Genomic DNA, 18,149 nt, shown 5'->3' with positions numbered 1-18,149 from the left:
ACGAAGTATCATTAAAGTATGACTTTTAAGAATTTTCCAAATGCCAATATCATCTGAAATTTAATAACATAAGTGGTCTCAATTTTATTTAATAACATTAGACGTATTCTACCTCCAAATGCATATCTGTCTGCCTAGAAACACTGAGCTCCCAAGCAACTCAATAAATAGAGCACATGTCAGGCCGGGTGTGGTGGCTCACACCTGTAATCCCAACACTTTGGGAGGCCGAGGCAGGCAAATCACCAGGTCAAGAGTTCGAGACCAGCCTGGCCAACATAGTGAAACCACGTCTCTACTAAAAATACAAAAATTAGCCAGGCATGGTGGCGCGCACATGTAGTCCCAGCTACTCGGGAGGCTGAGGCAGGAGAATCGCCTGAACGCGGGAGGCGGAGGTTGCGGTGAGCCGAGATTGCACCACTGCACTCCAGCCTGGGCAACAGAGCAACACTCTGTCTCTAAATAAATAAATAAAGCACATGTCAAAAATGCTGTAGACAAAATCTAAATAAGTACAAAAGTAGTTAAAAATCTAAATTTTAAAGATACAGTTTCTAGTATATATAAAATATCTTATAAAAATATTTATAATACATATGATTTTAAAGACATCAAAACTCTGTTACAGCCTAACAATGTCTGTAAGACTTAGGATTTCACAGGCAAATGTCTAAATGAAACCATTTAGCCACAGTTCTCAAGAGTACTAATATAACTGAAACTCTTTATTGCTATGGTTACAAACCTTAAGACAACTCCCCCAAAACAAAAGGAAAAAACTAACAAAAGAAAGGCTCATAAATATTACCTGTAAAACATACTTGGCAGAACAATGGATTGAAGTGGCTTTTACTCATATCATTACCAGTATATAACTGCCTGAGCAAACAAATATTTTCAAAAAAAAGTAGGTAGAAATACAAAACTAGGCTGTATGAACCTCAGGCAAGTCACTTAAACTAGGATTCAACATCAATAAAAAACTGATGCAATAAAACAAGAGCTAATATCCAATCTTGCTACCTATAGGGTTGTCCTAATGATGGAAACAATTAAGGAGCTACACACACACACACCGCTAACATAAGGAAGATTTGAAAGAACTGTCTATTGAGATGATCAGTTTTTTTGTTTGTTTGTTTGTTTGTTTGAGACGGAGTGTCGCCCTTGTTGCCCAGGCTGGAGTGCAAAGGCATGATCTCAGTTCACTGCAACCTCTGCCTCCCGGGTTCAAGTGAATTCTCCTGCCTCAGCCTCCTGAGTAGCTGGGATTACAGGCATGTGCCACCACGCCCACCTACTTTTGTATTTTTAGTAGAGATGGGGTTTCTCCATGTTGGTCAGGCTGGTCTCGAATTCCCAACCTCAGGTGATCCGCCCGCCTTGGCTTCCCAAAGTGTTGGGATTACAGGCGTGAGCCACCGCGTCCAGCGATCCAGAGTTATTAAATCAACTTTTACTTAACAGCTAAACTAGTTCCCCCAAAACACTCATCTGGTCTAAAAAAAGTTAATTAGATAGTTAGGCCAAGGATAAGGGCCAAGTTATTCAATTCCTTCAATTGATAAATATTTGTTAAACACCTAATACATAACAGGAACTGCTAAGACTACACAGTAGTGAAAAATATATACAAGAAAAACAAATTAAGCATATTGTGCTGTGTATGATAACATTATAATACTTCTCAGAGGAAGAACGAGCGCATATTAAGTTTAGAGTACTAGCAGGCTGGACAGAAAATGCAAAGACTACTTCACAAAGACCTCCCTAATCCATTTAAAGACTACTGACTGTATCCTAAAACAATGGAGAACCACTGAATGATTTCAAGTAATGTAATCAGATTTAAATTTTAGGAAAACCACCTTCATGAATTATCTTAACAAATGTTAAAATATACCTCCCAACACTGTAATAAAGACAATGATCTACTTGAAAAAATGGTAGCACCATATTTGGAAATATGAAATTAGATTTCTACCTCATACCATATACAACAAAACCAGCAACTGCATTAAAGACCTGAATATGAAAGGTAAAAGTATAAAGTTAAGAGAAGAAAATGTAGAAGAACGTTTCCTTGAGATGGGAGAGAATTTATTGGACATGACCAAAAAAACACAAATCATAAGGAAGAGTAAAGATCTGACTCAAAAAGCACAGGCAGAGAAACAGGCAATGGACATAAGTAACCCAACACATAAAAGGTGAAAAACAATGTGAGTAACTATACTCCTCTAGAAATCAGAACATACAAGTTTAAATGACACAACAGCTTCTACCTTTAAGACTGGCAAACATAAATTTGAGTAATTCCAAGTATTGTAGGGATGTGAGTAAAGGAGAACACTCACGTCCTGGTGGAAGGGGATTTACTCAAAAAATTAGGAATACAAATATGCTACAATCTAGCAATCTTACTCTTGGAATATGTATGCCAAGGAAACCTTTCCACAGGTAATGTTCTGAACAGTACTGCTTGTAGTATGGAGAAGTTGGGGGGCAACCTAAGTTTCTGTCACTAGACAAGTAGAAGCAAAATACAATGGATGCTTATAGTAGAACATTAATTAGCAATTATAAACGATGTGTAAAAAAGTAACTTGAGTTTATCTTTAATAGTGTTGAGTAGTTTTGCCTCTGACAATATTTGGAGTGACATTCCACACACAGCTTCACATTCTGGATAAAATATAAAAGTCAACTACCAGATGGCACTGGAGAGAGACCAAAATCAGGCAAAACCAAAGGAAAAGTTCACACTTAAAGGAAGGAAACGGCACTAGATGAGTAACTCCCTTTTTCTTGGATTTTCACCTGAAGGCAGGCTTCAACTGGTACTTTGGCTGGCTAGAACTCAAATAGAAATGGCAGTCTTACTAGGCTGAAGAATCATAGGACAGCTTTTGAGGCTACCATAAAGAGTTGGAAGTGAGGGGAGAAATCCCAGTCAGGAGACAGAGAGTGGAAACACCGAATTCCACACATAAACTCTGCCCAAAGCTCTGACTGCCGAATTATGCATGAACAGAACAGATAATGAGCAGCCTAAAAGAACTAGAGAGAGATTTCAGTTGCTGCCATTACAAGGGTGACAAAGTTTAGAGTGTGAGTTAACTGGCTAATAAAGCAAAAATATATCAATCTTCAGAAAAATATAGTCAATCTCTACAATGTATTACTCATGATATGCAGGATAAAAATTATTAAACTTATGAAGATCAGGAAAATTTCACCTATATTCAAAAGAAAAGAAAATTAATGAAAACCAGCTGTGAAATTACTCAGATGTTGAAATTTGTAGTTTTTTTTTTTTTTTTTGAGACGCACTTTCACTGTGTCGCCCAGGCTGGAGTGCAGTGGCACAATCTTGGCTCACCGCAACCTCTGCCTCCTGAGTTCAAGCGATTCTCCTGCCTCAGTCTCCCGAACAGCTAGGATTACAGGCACGCCATCACACTCGGCTAATCTTTTGTATTTTTAGTAGAGATGGGGGTCTCGCCATTTTGGCCAGGCTGGTCTTGAACTCCTGACCTTAGGTGATCTGCCCGCCTTGGTCTCTCACAAGTGCTGGGATTACAGGCATGAGCTACTGCGCCTAGCCATGTAGATAATTTTAAAGCAGATATTCAGGCTGAGTGTGATGGCACGTGCCTGTAGTCTCAGCTACTTGGAAGGCTGAGGCACGAGAATCGCTTGAACCTGGGAGGCAGGGGTTGTGGTGAGCCAAAATTATGCCACTGCACTCCAGCCTGGGCAAGAGAGCTAGATACTGTCAAAAAAAAAAAAGAAAGAAAAAGAAAAAAAAAGCAAGCAGATATTTGAAGAATGTTGACAAAAGAAAAACATAATCCTAATGAATTAATGTATAAAAAATCATACTCCAGAAAGAGAAACAAAAGGAAATTCCAGAATTGAAAAAATGTTAATCTGAAATTTAAAAAAGAAAATCACTACATGGATTGAATAGCAGATTGGAAAGTATATTTTAAAAAAAAAGAAATCAATGCATTTGAAAACAAGTCACTAGAAAGCATACAGATTGAAGCAGAAACACACAAAAGTTAAAAGTTAAAAAAAAAAAGGAAGCATCTAAGATGTTTGAGGCAATAGCATATAGTCTACCATACATGTAATTGGAGTCCGAGAAGAAGAGAAAAACGGTGGAGCAGAAAAAATATTTGACAAATCAATGGCTGAGAATTTTCCAAAACTGATAAAAAAAATCAAACCCCAAACTTAAAATACTATTAGTATAATTATAAAGAAAAAAAAATCTGAGCATATTGAAGTCAAATTTTTGAAAACCAAATATAAAGAGAAAAACCTTTTAAAAGCAACCAGAGAAAAACAATACAATACAAAGAATACAACAGGAATGACAGCTAACTTTATCCAACCATATCAATAATCAAATTAAGTATAAATGAACTAGACACTCCAAACCAGCACCACCACCACCACCATCATCTTCATCACCAATAAAAGAGACTGCCAGAAGAGATCTACAAAAGTAAGAGCCAAGAACATTATACTTATGGGATGGACATTACAGGCCCCAAGAATTTAAGAACAATACCTTTATCATATATTCAGTTTCTACATGTACTTGGGTCTATTCCTGGGCTTTCTAGGATATTTCACTAATTTGTCTATTCACATGCCAGTACCACATTTTTAATTATACAAGTTTTATTGGGTTAGTATATCCTACACAATCCTCCCACCCGTTTTATCATGTTTTACCGTATCAACTTAGCTAACTCCTAACAAAAGTTTGTTGGTATTTTTGTATTACGTTTCTGTTACACTAAGGAGAATCAACATCTTTATACTGCTGAGTCACAGTATCTCTCTAAAGTTTATTCCTAAGTATTTAATATACTTTGATGAACACTCTAAATAGAATTTTTTCCTGTTATGTTCTGACTATTGTTGTTGAAGCTTATTAATTCTGTATGTTAATTTGTGCCTGTAACTGACTTCTCTCTCTTATCTAACTACACTGGCTAATACCTATAGTATAATACCAAGGACTAATGGAAATAGTAGGCATCTTCACCTTGCTCCTGATTCTAGTGAAAAGGTCTCTAGAATTTTGCCTTAAGTAAAATTCTGACTTTGAAACTAAAGCATATGCATTTTATCACGATAAGAAAGTAACCCGCAATTCCTATGTATAAGAGTGTTTTTATTAGAAATGGGTATTGAATTTATCAAAGATTTTTTCAGAATCTATGGTGATAATAATTTGACTTTACCTTTAGCTCTATTATTACAATATTAATAGATTTCCGAAGATTCAGTCAACCTTGCATTCCTGAAATGAATAACACTTGGTCATAGTATATTGTTGTGTTTAATGAGATAAGGTATTCTGTTTGCTAATATTTTATTAGCATTTTTACACCAATATTCATCATGATATCAGTCTGTATATTGACTCTCTTATTATACTGTCTTTTATTAGGTTCGGATGTAATACTTGCTTCAAAAGAAAAAGGAAAAGCAGTATGACTGTTTCTCAAAAAATTAAACATAGAATTACCATATGATCCAGCAATTCCACTTCTGGATATATTGCAAAAAGAACTGAAAGCAGGAACTCTAACAACTTATATACACATCCATGGTCAAGCAGCACTATTCACAACAGACAAAAACTGGAAGCAAACCAAGTGTCCATCAACAGATGAAATGGATAAACAAAATGTGGTGTATCCATACAATGGAATATTATTCGGTCTTAAAAAGGAATGGAATTCTGACACATGCTAAACCATATAGACATTATGCTAAGTGAAATAAGTCAGATGCAAAAGCACAAATATTGTATGATTTCACTTTTTTTTTTTTTCTTGAGACAGAGTCTTGCTCTGTCACCCAGGCTGGAGTACAGCGGTGGGATCTTGGCTCACTGCAACCTCCACCTCCTGGATTCAAGCGATTCTCCTGCCTCAGTCTCCCGAGTAGCTGGGACTACAGGCACCTGCCACCATGCCCGGCTGATTTTTGTATTTTTAGTAAAAGCGGGGTTTCACCATGTTGGCCAGGCTGGTCTCGAACTCGTGACCTCAAATGATCCATCCCTCAGCCTCACAAAGTGTTGGGATTACAGGCATGAGCCACCACGCCTGGCAGATTCCACTTTTATGAGATACCTAGAGTGGTCAACTCACAGAGACAGAAAGTAGAATAGTGGCTGCTAGGAGCCCAGTGAAGGGAGTAATGGGGAATTATTACCTAATGGATACTTTGAGATGATGAAATAGTTTTAGTGATGAATGGTGGTGACAGATTCACAACAATACAAATTTACTTAATGTCAGTGGGTTGTACACTTAAAACTGGTCAAAATGGTAAAATCCTATGTATTCGTGAAATAAACCCTACATATTTATCACATACTTATGTATCAGCTGGAATTTTTTTCTTTATTTAGAGTTCTTGGATTCGTGTAAAATACTTATCTATATTATAGATGTCTAATATAGATAAGTATTATAGCACTTATCTATATTATTTTGCTATAGTATAATAACATACATAAGTCTATAGTGTTTTGGTAATATATTAATGCTTGACAGAAAAGTGTTAAAAATGAAACAATTCTTATAAACAGTGTTATTCAAAATATTATTATTTGTAATTATTCCTCAAAGGGGAGTAGTTAAATTAGTTAACTGTACATCTATATGTAAAGGGATATGATGCAGCTCTACACGTACTGATACAGAATGATTTCCAAGATACAAGATTAAGTTAAAATTTAAAGCAAGGTCAGAAGAGAACATACATTATTGGCTATCATTTGAATAAAATTAAATACAAGAAATAAACATGCAAACATATGTGGACTTGCTTATATATACACTGAGTTTCTCTGGAAGGATTTAAAAACCACTGGTAACATTGATGGCTTTAGGGAGGGGAGTAGATGCCTGAGGAAGTGGAAGGAAGAGGATACTTCACTATGTATTCTTTCAAAACTTTTCATTTTGGATTATCTATTCAAAAATAACTAACATTTCAGTAACAGAATGAAAAGGGAGAAATCCTCTATCTTGAAACCTTAAAGGCTATAAGAATCAAGATGGTGAACTGCTCAAATTATTTCACTAAACTCAAGAAAAAGAAAAGAAGCCCCGTTAATACTATTATTACTGTAGAAAAAATGATCTGGAGGTCCCAGCTAATAAAACAGGGAAGGTAAATTAATTCATCAATATAAATGTTCAAGAATAATTGACAATATATTTGGAGATATGACATTATACAGTCATGTGTCACTTAACAATTTCATCGTTGTGCAAACATCAGAGTATACTTACACAAACCTAGATGGTATTGCCTACTACACATCTAAGCTATATGGTATAGCCTCTTGCTTCTGGCTACAAACCTGTACAGCATGTTACTATACAGAATACTACAGACAATTACAATACAATGGTAAATATCTAAACATAGAAAAGGTTCAGTTAAAACAAAAAACACACACAGAAAAAGTACAGTAAAAATATGCTATTATAATCCTATGGGACCACCATCATATATGTGATCCTTTGTTAATCAAAACATCATTGTGCGGCACATGTACAGAGAAGCAAAGTTATCTTTATTTATAGATGGTATGACAATATACATAGAAACCTATGAGAATCATTTTTTTTTTCTTTAAACAGTCTTGATCTGTCATCCAGGCTGGCGTGCAGTGGCGCCATCTTGGCTCACTGCAACCTCCGCCTCCCTGGGTTCAAGCGATTCTCCTGCCTCAGCCACCCAAGTAGCTGGGATTACAGACACATGCTACCACACTCAGCTAATTTTTAAATTTTTAGTAGAAACAGGGTTTCATCATGTTCCCCAGGCTAGTCTTGAACTCTGGGCTTCAAGTGATCCACCTGCCTCGGCCTCCCACAGCGCTGGGATTACAGGTGTGAGTCACCACACCCGGCCAATCTACTAAAATATTTTTTAATCTACTAAAATATTAACAGCTTTGTCTATAAGATCATAAAAGATAAAAATACAGGGTTAGGGGATGAGCTCTCATTAAAATTAAACAAACCCAAATGCCTATTATTAAATTCAACAAAAAAATTTTTTTAATCCTTTACTCATATCTCTACAAAAGACCTCTTTTTTTTGTTTCCTTTTTGTTTGAGACGGGGTCTCGCTTTGTCACCCAGGCTGGAGCGCAGTGGCGAGATCTCAGATCCCTGCAACTTCCACCTCCCAGGCTCAAGAGATCCTTCCACCTCAGCCTCCCAAGCAGCTGGGACTACAGGCGTGCACCACCATATCCCGCTAATTTTTGTATTTTTGGTAGAGATGGGGTTTCACCATGTTGCCCAGGCTGGTCTGAAACTCTTGAGCTCAAGTGATCCACCCACCTTGGCCTCCCAAAGTGCTGGGATTACAGGCATGAACCACTGCGCTCGGCCAAGACCTTTTTGCCTTTCAAACATAAGCTCAATACCACAAAGCCATTGTACTTGCTAACATTTCTTTAACACCATTCTAGGTAAAGTGGTATTCCATAACTTTAGTTTTAATTATGATCTTAGTATTTAAACCTGTGAAGGTAATGTCGGGACAGGGCCCTCGGGGATTATGAAATGATCCTTCTTCATTTATTAGTGAGGAAGACTTCTTCCTATGTAGAGAAGTGGGGAAACTTCTTCCTATGTAGAGAAGTAGAGAAACTTCCCTAGAACTATTGTTTACCTAGCAGTAGCCATTAAATACATCTCACTTAAATTTCCTAAATCCATATTCATAAATAGGGTCCATTGGTAAAAATTGGTGGAACTATAAAAACTAACTTTTAATAGGTAGGTAAGCAGGCCATCTTGCTTCTCTTAATTTTTCACTTGAAAATGAAAATCCATATTATAATCACTGGCGTAGAGTTTTTTTTAATCCTTTCATATACTTACAGTGTCACCTAATAATTGTACAGTGTGCCATGAGTTTATTCTTTTGTTTTGTTTAATCTGAATCAGTATTAAAATTTATCAAATGAATCAATGGGAGGAGGGCCCTGTGCCCACATTACCTTCACAGGATTAAACAGTAAGACCAACAGACAACTTCACATCAGAACCAATGAAAGCCAAAAGACAATGTATTGTGAATTTCAAAGCAGTCAGATAAACAGAATTCCATCTCCAGCAAAAATACTCATTAAAAATAAAGGTTAAAAAAACTTCGCTTCTTTAGCTAATGACAGACCAGTGATCTCATAGAGAACTAGAAAAACTAGAGTATGGGGTAGAGGAGGGATGGGGAGGTAGAGGGGGGATGGGGAGGCAAAGTGCAGATGGGGAGGGTTGAGGTACCCAGAAATCTGATGTTAATTTTTTAAAACTCCCCATGACAGCTGATTTACAAAGCTTCCCAAATAATTCTGCCATAGAGCTGGGTTTGGGAACCACCAGCATAAATGATCTCAAACTGTCTGATTACATCCTATAACAATATAAACAACGGGATGTAGCAGGATCTTGTATCTGGTGGGTATGAACTCTGCATGGCACATATATGCCTTATTGTAACACCTGGGCCAAAACATCAAAACAGACCTTATAAATTATGTAGGCATAAAAAAAAACCCAACAGTATTTGTTTCCTAAAAAGCTGTTAAAAATTTATGTAAACTATGATGACCTAATTTTGAGTCTCATACAAATTTATTCCTGATTTTCCATACCACTGCCTAAAATGAATGTGTTATACTTTTTTTTCATTTTACTTTAAGTTCTGGGATACATGTGCAGAATGTGCAGGTTTGTTACATAGGTATACATGTGCCATGGTGGTTTGCTGCACCTATCAACCCCATCATCTAGGTTTTAAGCCCCACGTGCATTAGGTGTTTGTCCTAATGCTCTCCCTCCCCTTGCCTCCAACCACCCCCGCCAAATGTGTTATACTTTTATCACACAACTAAGCAAAATCAAGATGTATCAATCTTGACCGTGTATTAATCAACACACACAAAACCAAGATGTTCTAAAAGTTAAAAGTTTTTTAAAGTGAAGGAGCCATGAAATTAATGGCAAGGACATCAAGAGGTGACTCTTGATGCCTTTCCAATAATGACACATAGAAGAGTTATTTCAGTCTTAAGAAAAAGCAAAAGAATTCTTTAAAAAACGCATTACAACAACCATCTATAAACATTCTGAAAAGAAAGGAAGGCATCTGGCATCAAGAATAAGATAAATCTTAAATATAGCCATTTGAGCTTGCAAATGATCTACATCAAGTTCAGTTGTTTCTTTTTTTCTTGAGACAGAGTCTCACTCTGTTGCCCAGGCTAGAGTGCAGTGGCGAGATCTCAGCTCACTGCAACCTCCACCTCCCAGGTTCAAGCAATTCTTGTGCCTCAGCCTCCCGAGTAGCTGGGATTACAGGTGCTTGCCACCATGCCCAGCTAATTTTTTGTATTTTTAGTAAAGATGGGGTTTCGTCATGTTGGCCAGGCTGGTCTTGAACTCCTGGCCTCAAGTGATCTACCCGCCTTGGCCTCCCAAACCAGTGGGATTACAGGTGTGAGCTACCACGCCCAGCCGCAAATGGATCAAGTTTAAAGGAAAATATTAAATGGAATTTATTTGTACACAGCAAGCACTCCTTGGAATAATTGTTTTACTAAGCAGCATCTTGATCACATTTAATGAGTATAAAATACGAAATTTACCTAAGAAGTAACGCCCAGAACTCCATTAAATTATCTGTACACTTCTGATTTCAGTAAAGCATGATAGGAGTAATGATTTTTGTTTGCTTTTGTTTTAAATAGAATAAGTTAAAATACTTACCTGGGTTTCATATAAGTGGGCAATGTGAAACTGAACTGCAAAGGATGAGGAAAGACAAAAAAATCAGTAACAATACAGCAGAATTCGGGGCAAATTAAGTAAGAATAACAAAGCATCAAACATTATCACAGTCTACACTATATAGATTTAAGTAATAGAAAAACATAACTTTTATTTGCTTTTACTAAAATAGAATATACAAACAAACACACTAAAGAACACAATCATGATAAGAAACCACATGTATTCATTGTTGGTCATTATCAAATGAAATTTCTGTCAATGCAATTATTAAAATTAGCATTAAATCTATAGCAAGTGAATATATGTTTTACAAAGTTCAAAATGGCAACATTAAGCAAAGAGAGAAAACCTTTATAATCTATACATTTCAAAACACAGTATTTAAAAACTGAATCCCAAGTCAAAAAAGAGTAAAATCAATATTTAATTAAAAAATATTAAAACCAAAGTACAAATCAGTGATGATGTAAAAATTCAAAGAAAAATAAGTTTTACAAAGACAATAAGGAGCCTGGTGTTGAAAAGAGTAATACTGGCTCAAAGTAGGTACTCTACATTTGTTGTGACATCAGGCATTATTATAGCTATCAAGTAATCAAGTAGACTGTCTAAAGTAAACTATCCAAATCAACTAAACTGTAATAGCCTAAAGTCTCTAAATAGAAAATATGCTCTCCCGTTTGAGTGACCAACCACTTTGTAGCACTCATGATGGTTCAAACTGTTTCAAATTCAACAGTTTTATGCCATGTGGCACTCATCCTACCTATGCAGACATTTTTCTCTCAAGAGTAATGATCTACAACTGAGATTTAAACAGAGTAGAATAAAATGAGGATTTACCAAAACATTTAGTTTGATATTTATGAGACATCCATAAAAGTTATCATTCAACTGACTTACCAAAGTTACCTTTTAGGTACTAGACCATAATGAATTAAAAGATAATCAGTTGTTTTCTTATTCTCGTAAACTAATTTGAAAAGAATTTTAAGCATCTATATATTCTAGATGGTTTATAACCTGGATATATAATTAAGAAAAAGGTATAAATTAAAACTTTATAAATTACTAAACCAATGAGTCAATTTTTTCAAATCTAACCTTATATTAGAAACTATAAAATACTGCTGCATTTGTTATTATTCTACCGTTTATTCTACAAACACCCTAATCGTACTGGATCCTGAATTTCATTTAAGAAAGTAAAAATCCTTTAGATTTTCACAGGAAATTACCTTTAGTAAAAGTATGACATAATTCATCTGGATTAAATGATGATTTAATCCATACTATTTCTTAATCCATGTTATATTGAAAATTCTACAGAGTTTTCGCTGATTCAACAATTTCCTAGGGCATTTCTAAAGACTAAGACTACTTTTCACTAATATCTCTCTATACTCTTTCAAGTGATTTACAGGAGGCTAAGGCAGGAAGATCACTTGAGTGCAGGAGTTGGAGGCTGCAGCTGAGCTACTCTGACACCACTGCACTCCAGCCTAAGTGGCAGAGAAAGACCCCATCTGAAAATGAAACAAAAAACAAAAACAAAAAAGTAACTTACAGCAAAACACTGACTTTCTAAAACCCGGAATCCTTTGTATGACTGAAACTGTCATTAATTGCTCGATTTTTCTTATACCAATTAAAAATTTCATTTTTCGGATGGGCGCGGTGGCTCCCGCCTGTAATCCCAGAACTTTGGGAGGCCGAGGTGGGAGGATCACAAGGTCAGGAGATCGAGACCATCCTGGCTAACACGGTGAAACCCCATGTCTACTAAAAATACAAAAAATTAGCTGGGCATGGTGGCGGGCACCTGTAGTCCCAGCTACTTGGGAGGCTGAGGCAGGAGAATGGCGTCAACCCGGTAGGCGGAGCTTGCAGTGAGCCAAAATCACACCACTGCACTCCAGCCTGGGCAACAGAGTGAGGCTCCATCTCAAAAAAAAAAGAAAATAATAATAATAATAATAATAATTTATTTTTCAAGTAAGAAGGTTTTTAAGAAATTCAGCGTCAACGAATATTCTTAAACCTTTTTACTGGATACTTTACTGTATATTAAATAAATATACCTAAATACATATCGATAAACATATCATCAACCCAATCTGCTTTTGAAAAGACACCTACATAGAAGCAGAAAATAACTGTTTGGAAAAAAACACTTTGTTAGAACATGCTTCGTAAATGCATTCCTTTCTAATTAATTGAAAAATGTCAACTCAAACTTTCTAAATGATATATAAAACTATCATAAAAGTCACAAATATGTCTTCATAATTACCAATAATTTTTATCCCACGCAGTAGGAATCAGTAAGCTATCAGATAAGAATCTTTATATACTCATGTTTCCTAAAAGACCAGCAAAACCTGTTTTTAATCCTACCAAGTCATCTACAATATAATACACGACAGAAAAAAATCAATCTTGTTTATTAGTGAAGATACTTTTAATTCAACAACTCACTTCACTGGCCTATCTATTTTAGACACAGGCTGTTCACAATATCTGGTCTTGCAGGTTCCATTTATGTAAGTTGCCATGGCAACCAATATAGTTACATTAAACAATTCTAAAAGAAAAAATTGCACAGAATTTATCACTAACATTATTGTTATTTGCCATGAAGTGATCGGAATACATGTAGAAAACTACAGTACTTAATAATACTTACTTTCAGCATTGGACAAAGTGCAGGGATTACAGTCAACCAAAGCTAACTGAAAATGCTGCAAGACGAGAGTGAGAAAATTAATGCACTCAATTTAGAGTCACACAAAAGCATCTTAAGATACTTTTCAGGTATGTAAGGTCTAAAATAATAATGAATACAGGCTATGCAAATAAAATACACTAGCCTACCAACTAGAAATACTTTGAACATTTACTGCTGACAACTGACATGCTGTGGGGTTATTTTCTTGAGACAGCTGAGAATGGAGAATTTGAAAAAGAATTAATTTTATCAAGTTATCCTATGTATATTTTTATTTATATGAAAAAGGTGAAGATATTTAAGTCAAGTAAACAGGAAGTGCTATACAACAGTTTAAATATTTAGAGAACATATTATTATTTTTGAAAATCCAAGTAGAAGTCTGATGGTATTGTCAGAACACCACTGCTTATCTCAAAATGAGACATGGACGTCTGAAACAAAAAAAATCACTATGAGTATTGTCATAGAGGGTAAAACTTTCTGTCTTTACTGATCTTTCAATAATCACTGTACTTAAGTGCCTTTTAAAATAGCCTGTGTCCAAGTTCATCTACCAAATATAACTGTCCTTTTACAATGTGACATTATATGCATAGAATTTGTATAATTTTCCAGTCAACAATAAACCACTAATACAGAATCCACTTGTAATAATATCATATAAGCACATTAACATCAATGCATAACACTAATTTTTAGGAGTGCATATTATCATCAAGAACACTGGGTGACATTTAATATCTAGTTTATCAACATTAAACAAGGTATATAAATTAAGATAAGTAATAGAGTTGGTATAAAATCTAAGTTAAAAAAGATGAGTAAATCTCTTTAAACTCTTCTAAATAATATTCCTACAAATATATATTCAAATTTTCTGAGCCTCCACAAATTTTTAGCATTAAAAGTAATTAAAGTGGAAAGCATTTAAAAAAATGACCATAATAAATTCATTCCTATCCACAATCCAAAAATCTAAAGAGTTATTGATGTTGGCTACCCAAAAGTCACAAGGAAGGAAAATTAGAAAACATCATTTGGTATGAACACTGGCTATTATTAATGTATTCACTCAAGAATGTCTCTTGGCAAGGTGCAGTGGCTCACGACTGTAATCCCAGCACTTTGGGAGGTCGAGGTGGGTGGATCACCTGAGGTCAGGAGTTCAAGACCAGCCTGACCAATATACTGAAACCCCATCTCTACTAAAAATAAAAAATTAGCTGTTCATGGTGGTGAGAGCCTGTAGTCTCAGCTACTCCGGAGGCTGAGACGGCAGAATTCCTTGAACCCGGGAGGCAGAGATTGCAGTGAGCCAAGAGCGTGCCACTCCACTCCAACCTAGGCGACAGAGAATCCATCTCAAAAAAAATAAAATAAAATAAAAGTCTCTGATGTGCATGCATAATTAGGCTGACCAACACTTGTAATATTCTTAAACTTAAAGCTGATTACATCTTCTCAATGGGTCAAGAGTCTATAATGCCCTAAGGACAATGCAGACACTAGGGATGCAATGGTCAACAAAATAAAACTGGAAAATCATTTGCCATAGTTGACTGAATGAAAAAAATCTAACATTTGAACACTTCAAAAACTGCTTTTATTTTCCCTTGGCCTACTAAGCAGACTATGTCTTCAAACATCCCTTTAGTGTGCTACCATAGCAATAGAGAACAGACTATTTTAAAACGTTTGAGTACTATGAAAGCAAAGCATGCTTTATAATCAATTGCTTTCCTCTAGACAAAAAGAGCACAAGAGTAGTCACACATTCAGACTGTACTACATTTCTAAGTCTAATTTGTCCTGTAAGCATAAATATTTAGATAGAAGAACACAGACCACCATTCCTAACTGAGCCATCAAAGGGTACAAACTGAAATGAGAAGAAACGGCCTTCAATATGGCAATATTTTAGTTTTACTATTTCACTGAAACCCCACAAGGAAGAATAGAGATGTAGAATTCAAATAGCCTAGCCTACATTTCATCTATCAGTAATTTAAGATTCTGTAATGAAACCTGGCAGGAGTATTTCTTGACCATGTTTTGTGTAATTATAAAACAATCTTAAACGCAGCAATCAAGTTACTGATGCACCATTTCAAACCCACAACACTATGAAATACCAAACATTTCCAAACAGTGAAGACATAGGAAAATTACTCAGCAAAAGAATACACATTGGTTGGGTACAGTAGCTCACACCTATAATCCCAGTACTTTGGGAGGCCGAGGCGGGCAGATCACCTAAGGTTAGGAGTTCGAGACCAGCCTGGCCAACATCGTGAAACCCCGTCTCTACTAAAAACACAAAAATTAGCTGACATGGTGGCGGGTGCCTGTGGCGGAAAAAACGAGAATGCGTTTCAAAAAACAAAAACAAAAAAAAAAATGAATACACATTCAAAAACATCCACTATGACAATGAAAGAACTTACAGAATAATTACTAAGTGTTTATAAGAAACTAACAACACCGTTCCACATAAAGAAAAACACTGATACGCTGTTCAGCACTCTCAAGAGAGATGAAGAACCGGGGTAGGGATAACATGACCACAAAGCCTCATTTCCAGGACCTAAACCAGACGCAAAATAGATGTACCTATTAACATATACACCAGTAGAAAGGACTATCAATTATGATAACCAGCCCACAAACCTGAAAATACCATGGTAAAATATCCAGCACCCTTCCCTGCAACCAACAGAGGCAGCTAGGAAACATCTGTGCCTCACACTGAAATACTGCAGTGCTGAAACTGGCTACTGCTGTGTGAAATAATTATTATGCAGAAGAGGCCTCTGCAGTTCAAAGACTATATACAAACCTGAAGGCGGAAAGCAGTCTACAGAAAATTAGTTTCCAAGCAAGAAGATTTACTTATGACTTTTTTTTTTTAATGTTATAGAGATTTTCTTTTTATGGAGCACTTCTGGCCCAATTTAACGCAAAGTTTGATTCATTACTATTTCTGTTGACATCTTTATCACCAAAGTCACCTTTTGTTTTAAAAGCCTTCAACGTGTTCAATATTTCAAAATAATGTTATAGTATTTTGCCTAATACAGCCAATGGAACTTGATTTCTATGGGGAGGGGGGAGAAATCTATATTCATGTAATTAACACATAAAACTTGAGTTTCAAGACTTTATTTCCCTTTAAATTGTTTTATTTCTAGCTGTATATAGTCTGATTACCTCATGAATCTTTTTACTTGTAGAACCCTTCAACTATATTCCCAATCCTGAAAACAAACAATGGGATAACTTTTTGCAATTGACAAATTATGTATTTAGTTATAAGTTATTAATTTGGAGCAATGTTTAGATTCCAGTACCAATCTAGAATGTTCTGATTCAGTGGGTTGTAGGCAACAACCTGCAAACCAGAAAAAAACTTATGCAAGCTATTCTAATATACAGAGTTAAACCACACTATTCTATTTTGAAGTTTTTAAATTATGTGCTTGCCCCAGAAACCTTTATTTCAGACTATATAAACAATGTATGTATAGTTGATACTGCTGTCTATATCCAATTAAGGTAGACACATGGCATTTTAGGACTGACACGCTGGCAACCAGCTTTTATCTATGCCAGGCACGCTTCTATGGCTATACATCTACAGAATACAATGTTCACTGAAATTAATGCCTTAATAGGATTTTTAAAATTTTAACCTGCTCTGAGAATACACAGGAAAGACAACTCCATAACAGAATCCAAAAAGATATAGATGAGGAAAGTAAGAAAAGAGTTACTTCAGGCTGAGGAAACCACTGAAGTTATTTTTACAGAGCCTTATAAAACAGGGTTATAATGACCATTTAAGTGAGAAAAGGAAAGGTGTGCCAGGTACTGTTGCATGTCAAAGATAAATCATTTTTTTCTTATTCATTGTTACAGACTGCCACATTTCTAAAATTATGAATTTAGGGCAGGGCATGGTGGCTCACACCTATAATCTCAGCACTTCGGGAGGCCAAGGCGGGCAGATCACTTGAGGCCAAAAGTTTGAGACAAGCCAGGCCAACATGGCAAAACCCAGTCTCCTCTACAAATACAAAAATTAGCAGGGTATGGTGGCACATGCCTCAGGTGGCTGAGGCATGAGAATCGCTTGAACCCAGGAAGCGAAGGTTGCAGTGACCCAAGATCGCACCACTGCACTCCAGCATGGGCGACAGAGTGAGATTTTGTCTCAAAAAAATAAAATTAATATTAAAAAATAAAATAAAAGTATAAATTAAAACCAACAAACTTGATTCCTAAAATGAATAGTCTATGGGTAAGAATAGGGAAATGCCCTAGGATGTCATGGTACTTACTTTAAAAATGTGGTCTCTAAAATAAGATACAGAACTGAAAACGGCTAAGTTTTGGTAGGGCTTGTGAGCCATGTTCCTGGTCAAGATGATCTGACTGAGGTTCTCCCAAAGCCCTCAAAACTCAGTTCTGATACTCTTTGTAATACAACGTTATTACAACTGTTTCCAGGAGGGAATCTACTGCATACCAATGACTTGCTAATAGCTAACAAATCCTGACAA

At 35.9% G+C, this 18,149-nt stretch overlaps 1 protein-coding gene across 20 annotated transcripts in view; it reads right to left on the bottom strand.

Moving 5' to 3' along the window:
• KDM6A (lysine demethylase 6A) overlaps positions 1 to 18,149 on the bottom strand; it is a 235,090-nt gene that overhangs the window by 60,779 nt on the left and 156,162 nt on the right. For all 20 annotated transcript variants that reach the window (XM_003808365.5, XM_057301150.2, XM_057301151.2 and 17 more), the window contains 2 exons: positions 13,546 to 13,600; positions 10,836 to 10,870 (listed from right to left, as the gene is read on the bottom strand). In XM_003808365.5, coding sequence (XP_003808413.1) covers positions 10,836 to 10,870; positions 13,546 to 13,600 — 90 coding nt within the window. The remainder of the gene's footprint in view (positions 1 to 10,835; positions 10,871 to 13,545; positions 13,601 to 18,149) is intronic.

Source organism: Pan paniscus, chromosome X (genome assembly GCF_029289425.2).
Source record: "Pan paniscus chromosome X, NHGRI_mPanPan1-v2.0_pri, whole genome shotgun sequence".
Classification (NCBI taxonomy): Eukaryota; Metazoa; Chordata; class Mammalia; order Primates; family Hominidae; genus Pan; species Pan paniscus.
Note: the sequence above shows the minus strand (reverse complement) of the source record. Positions and strands in the feature narration are given on the sequence as shown.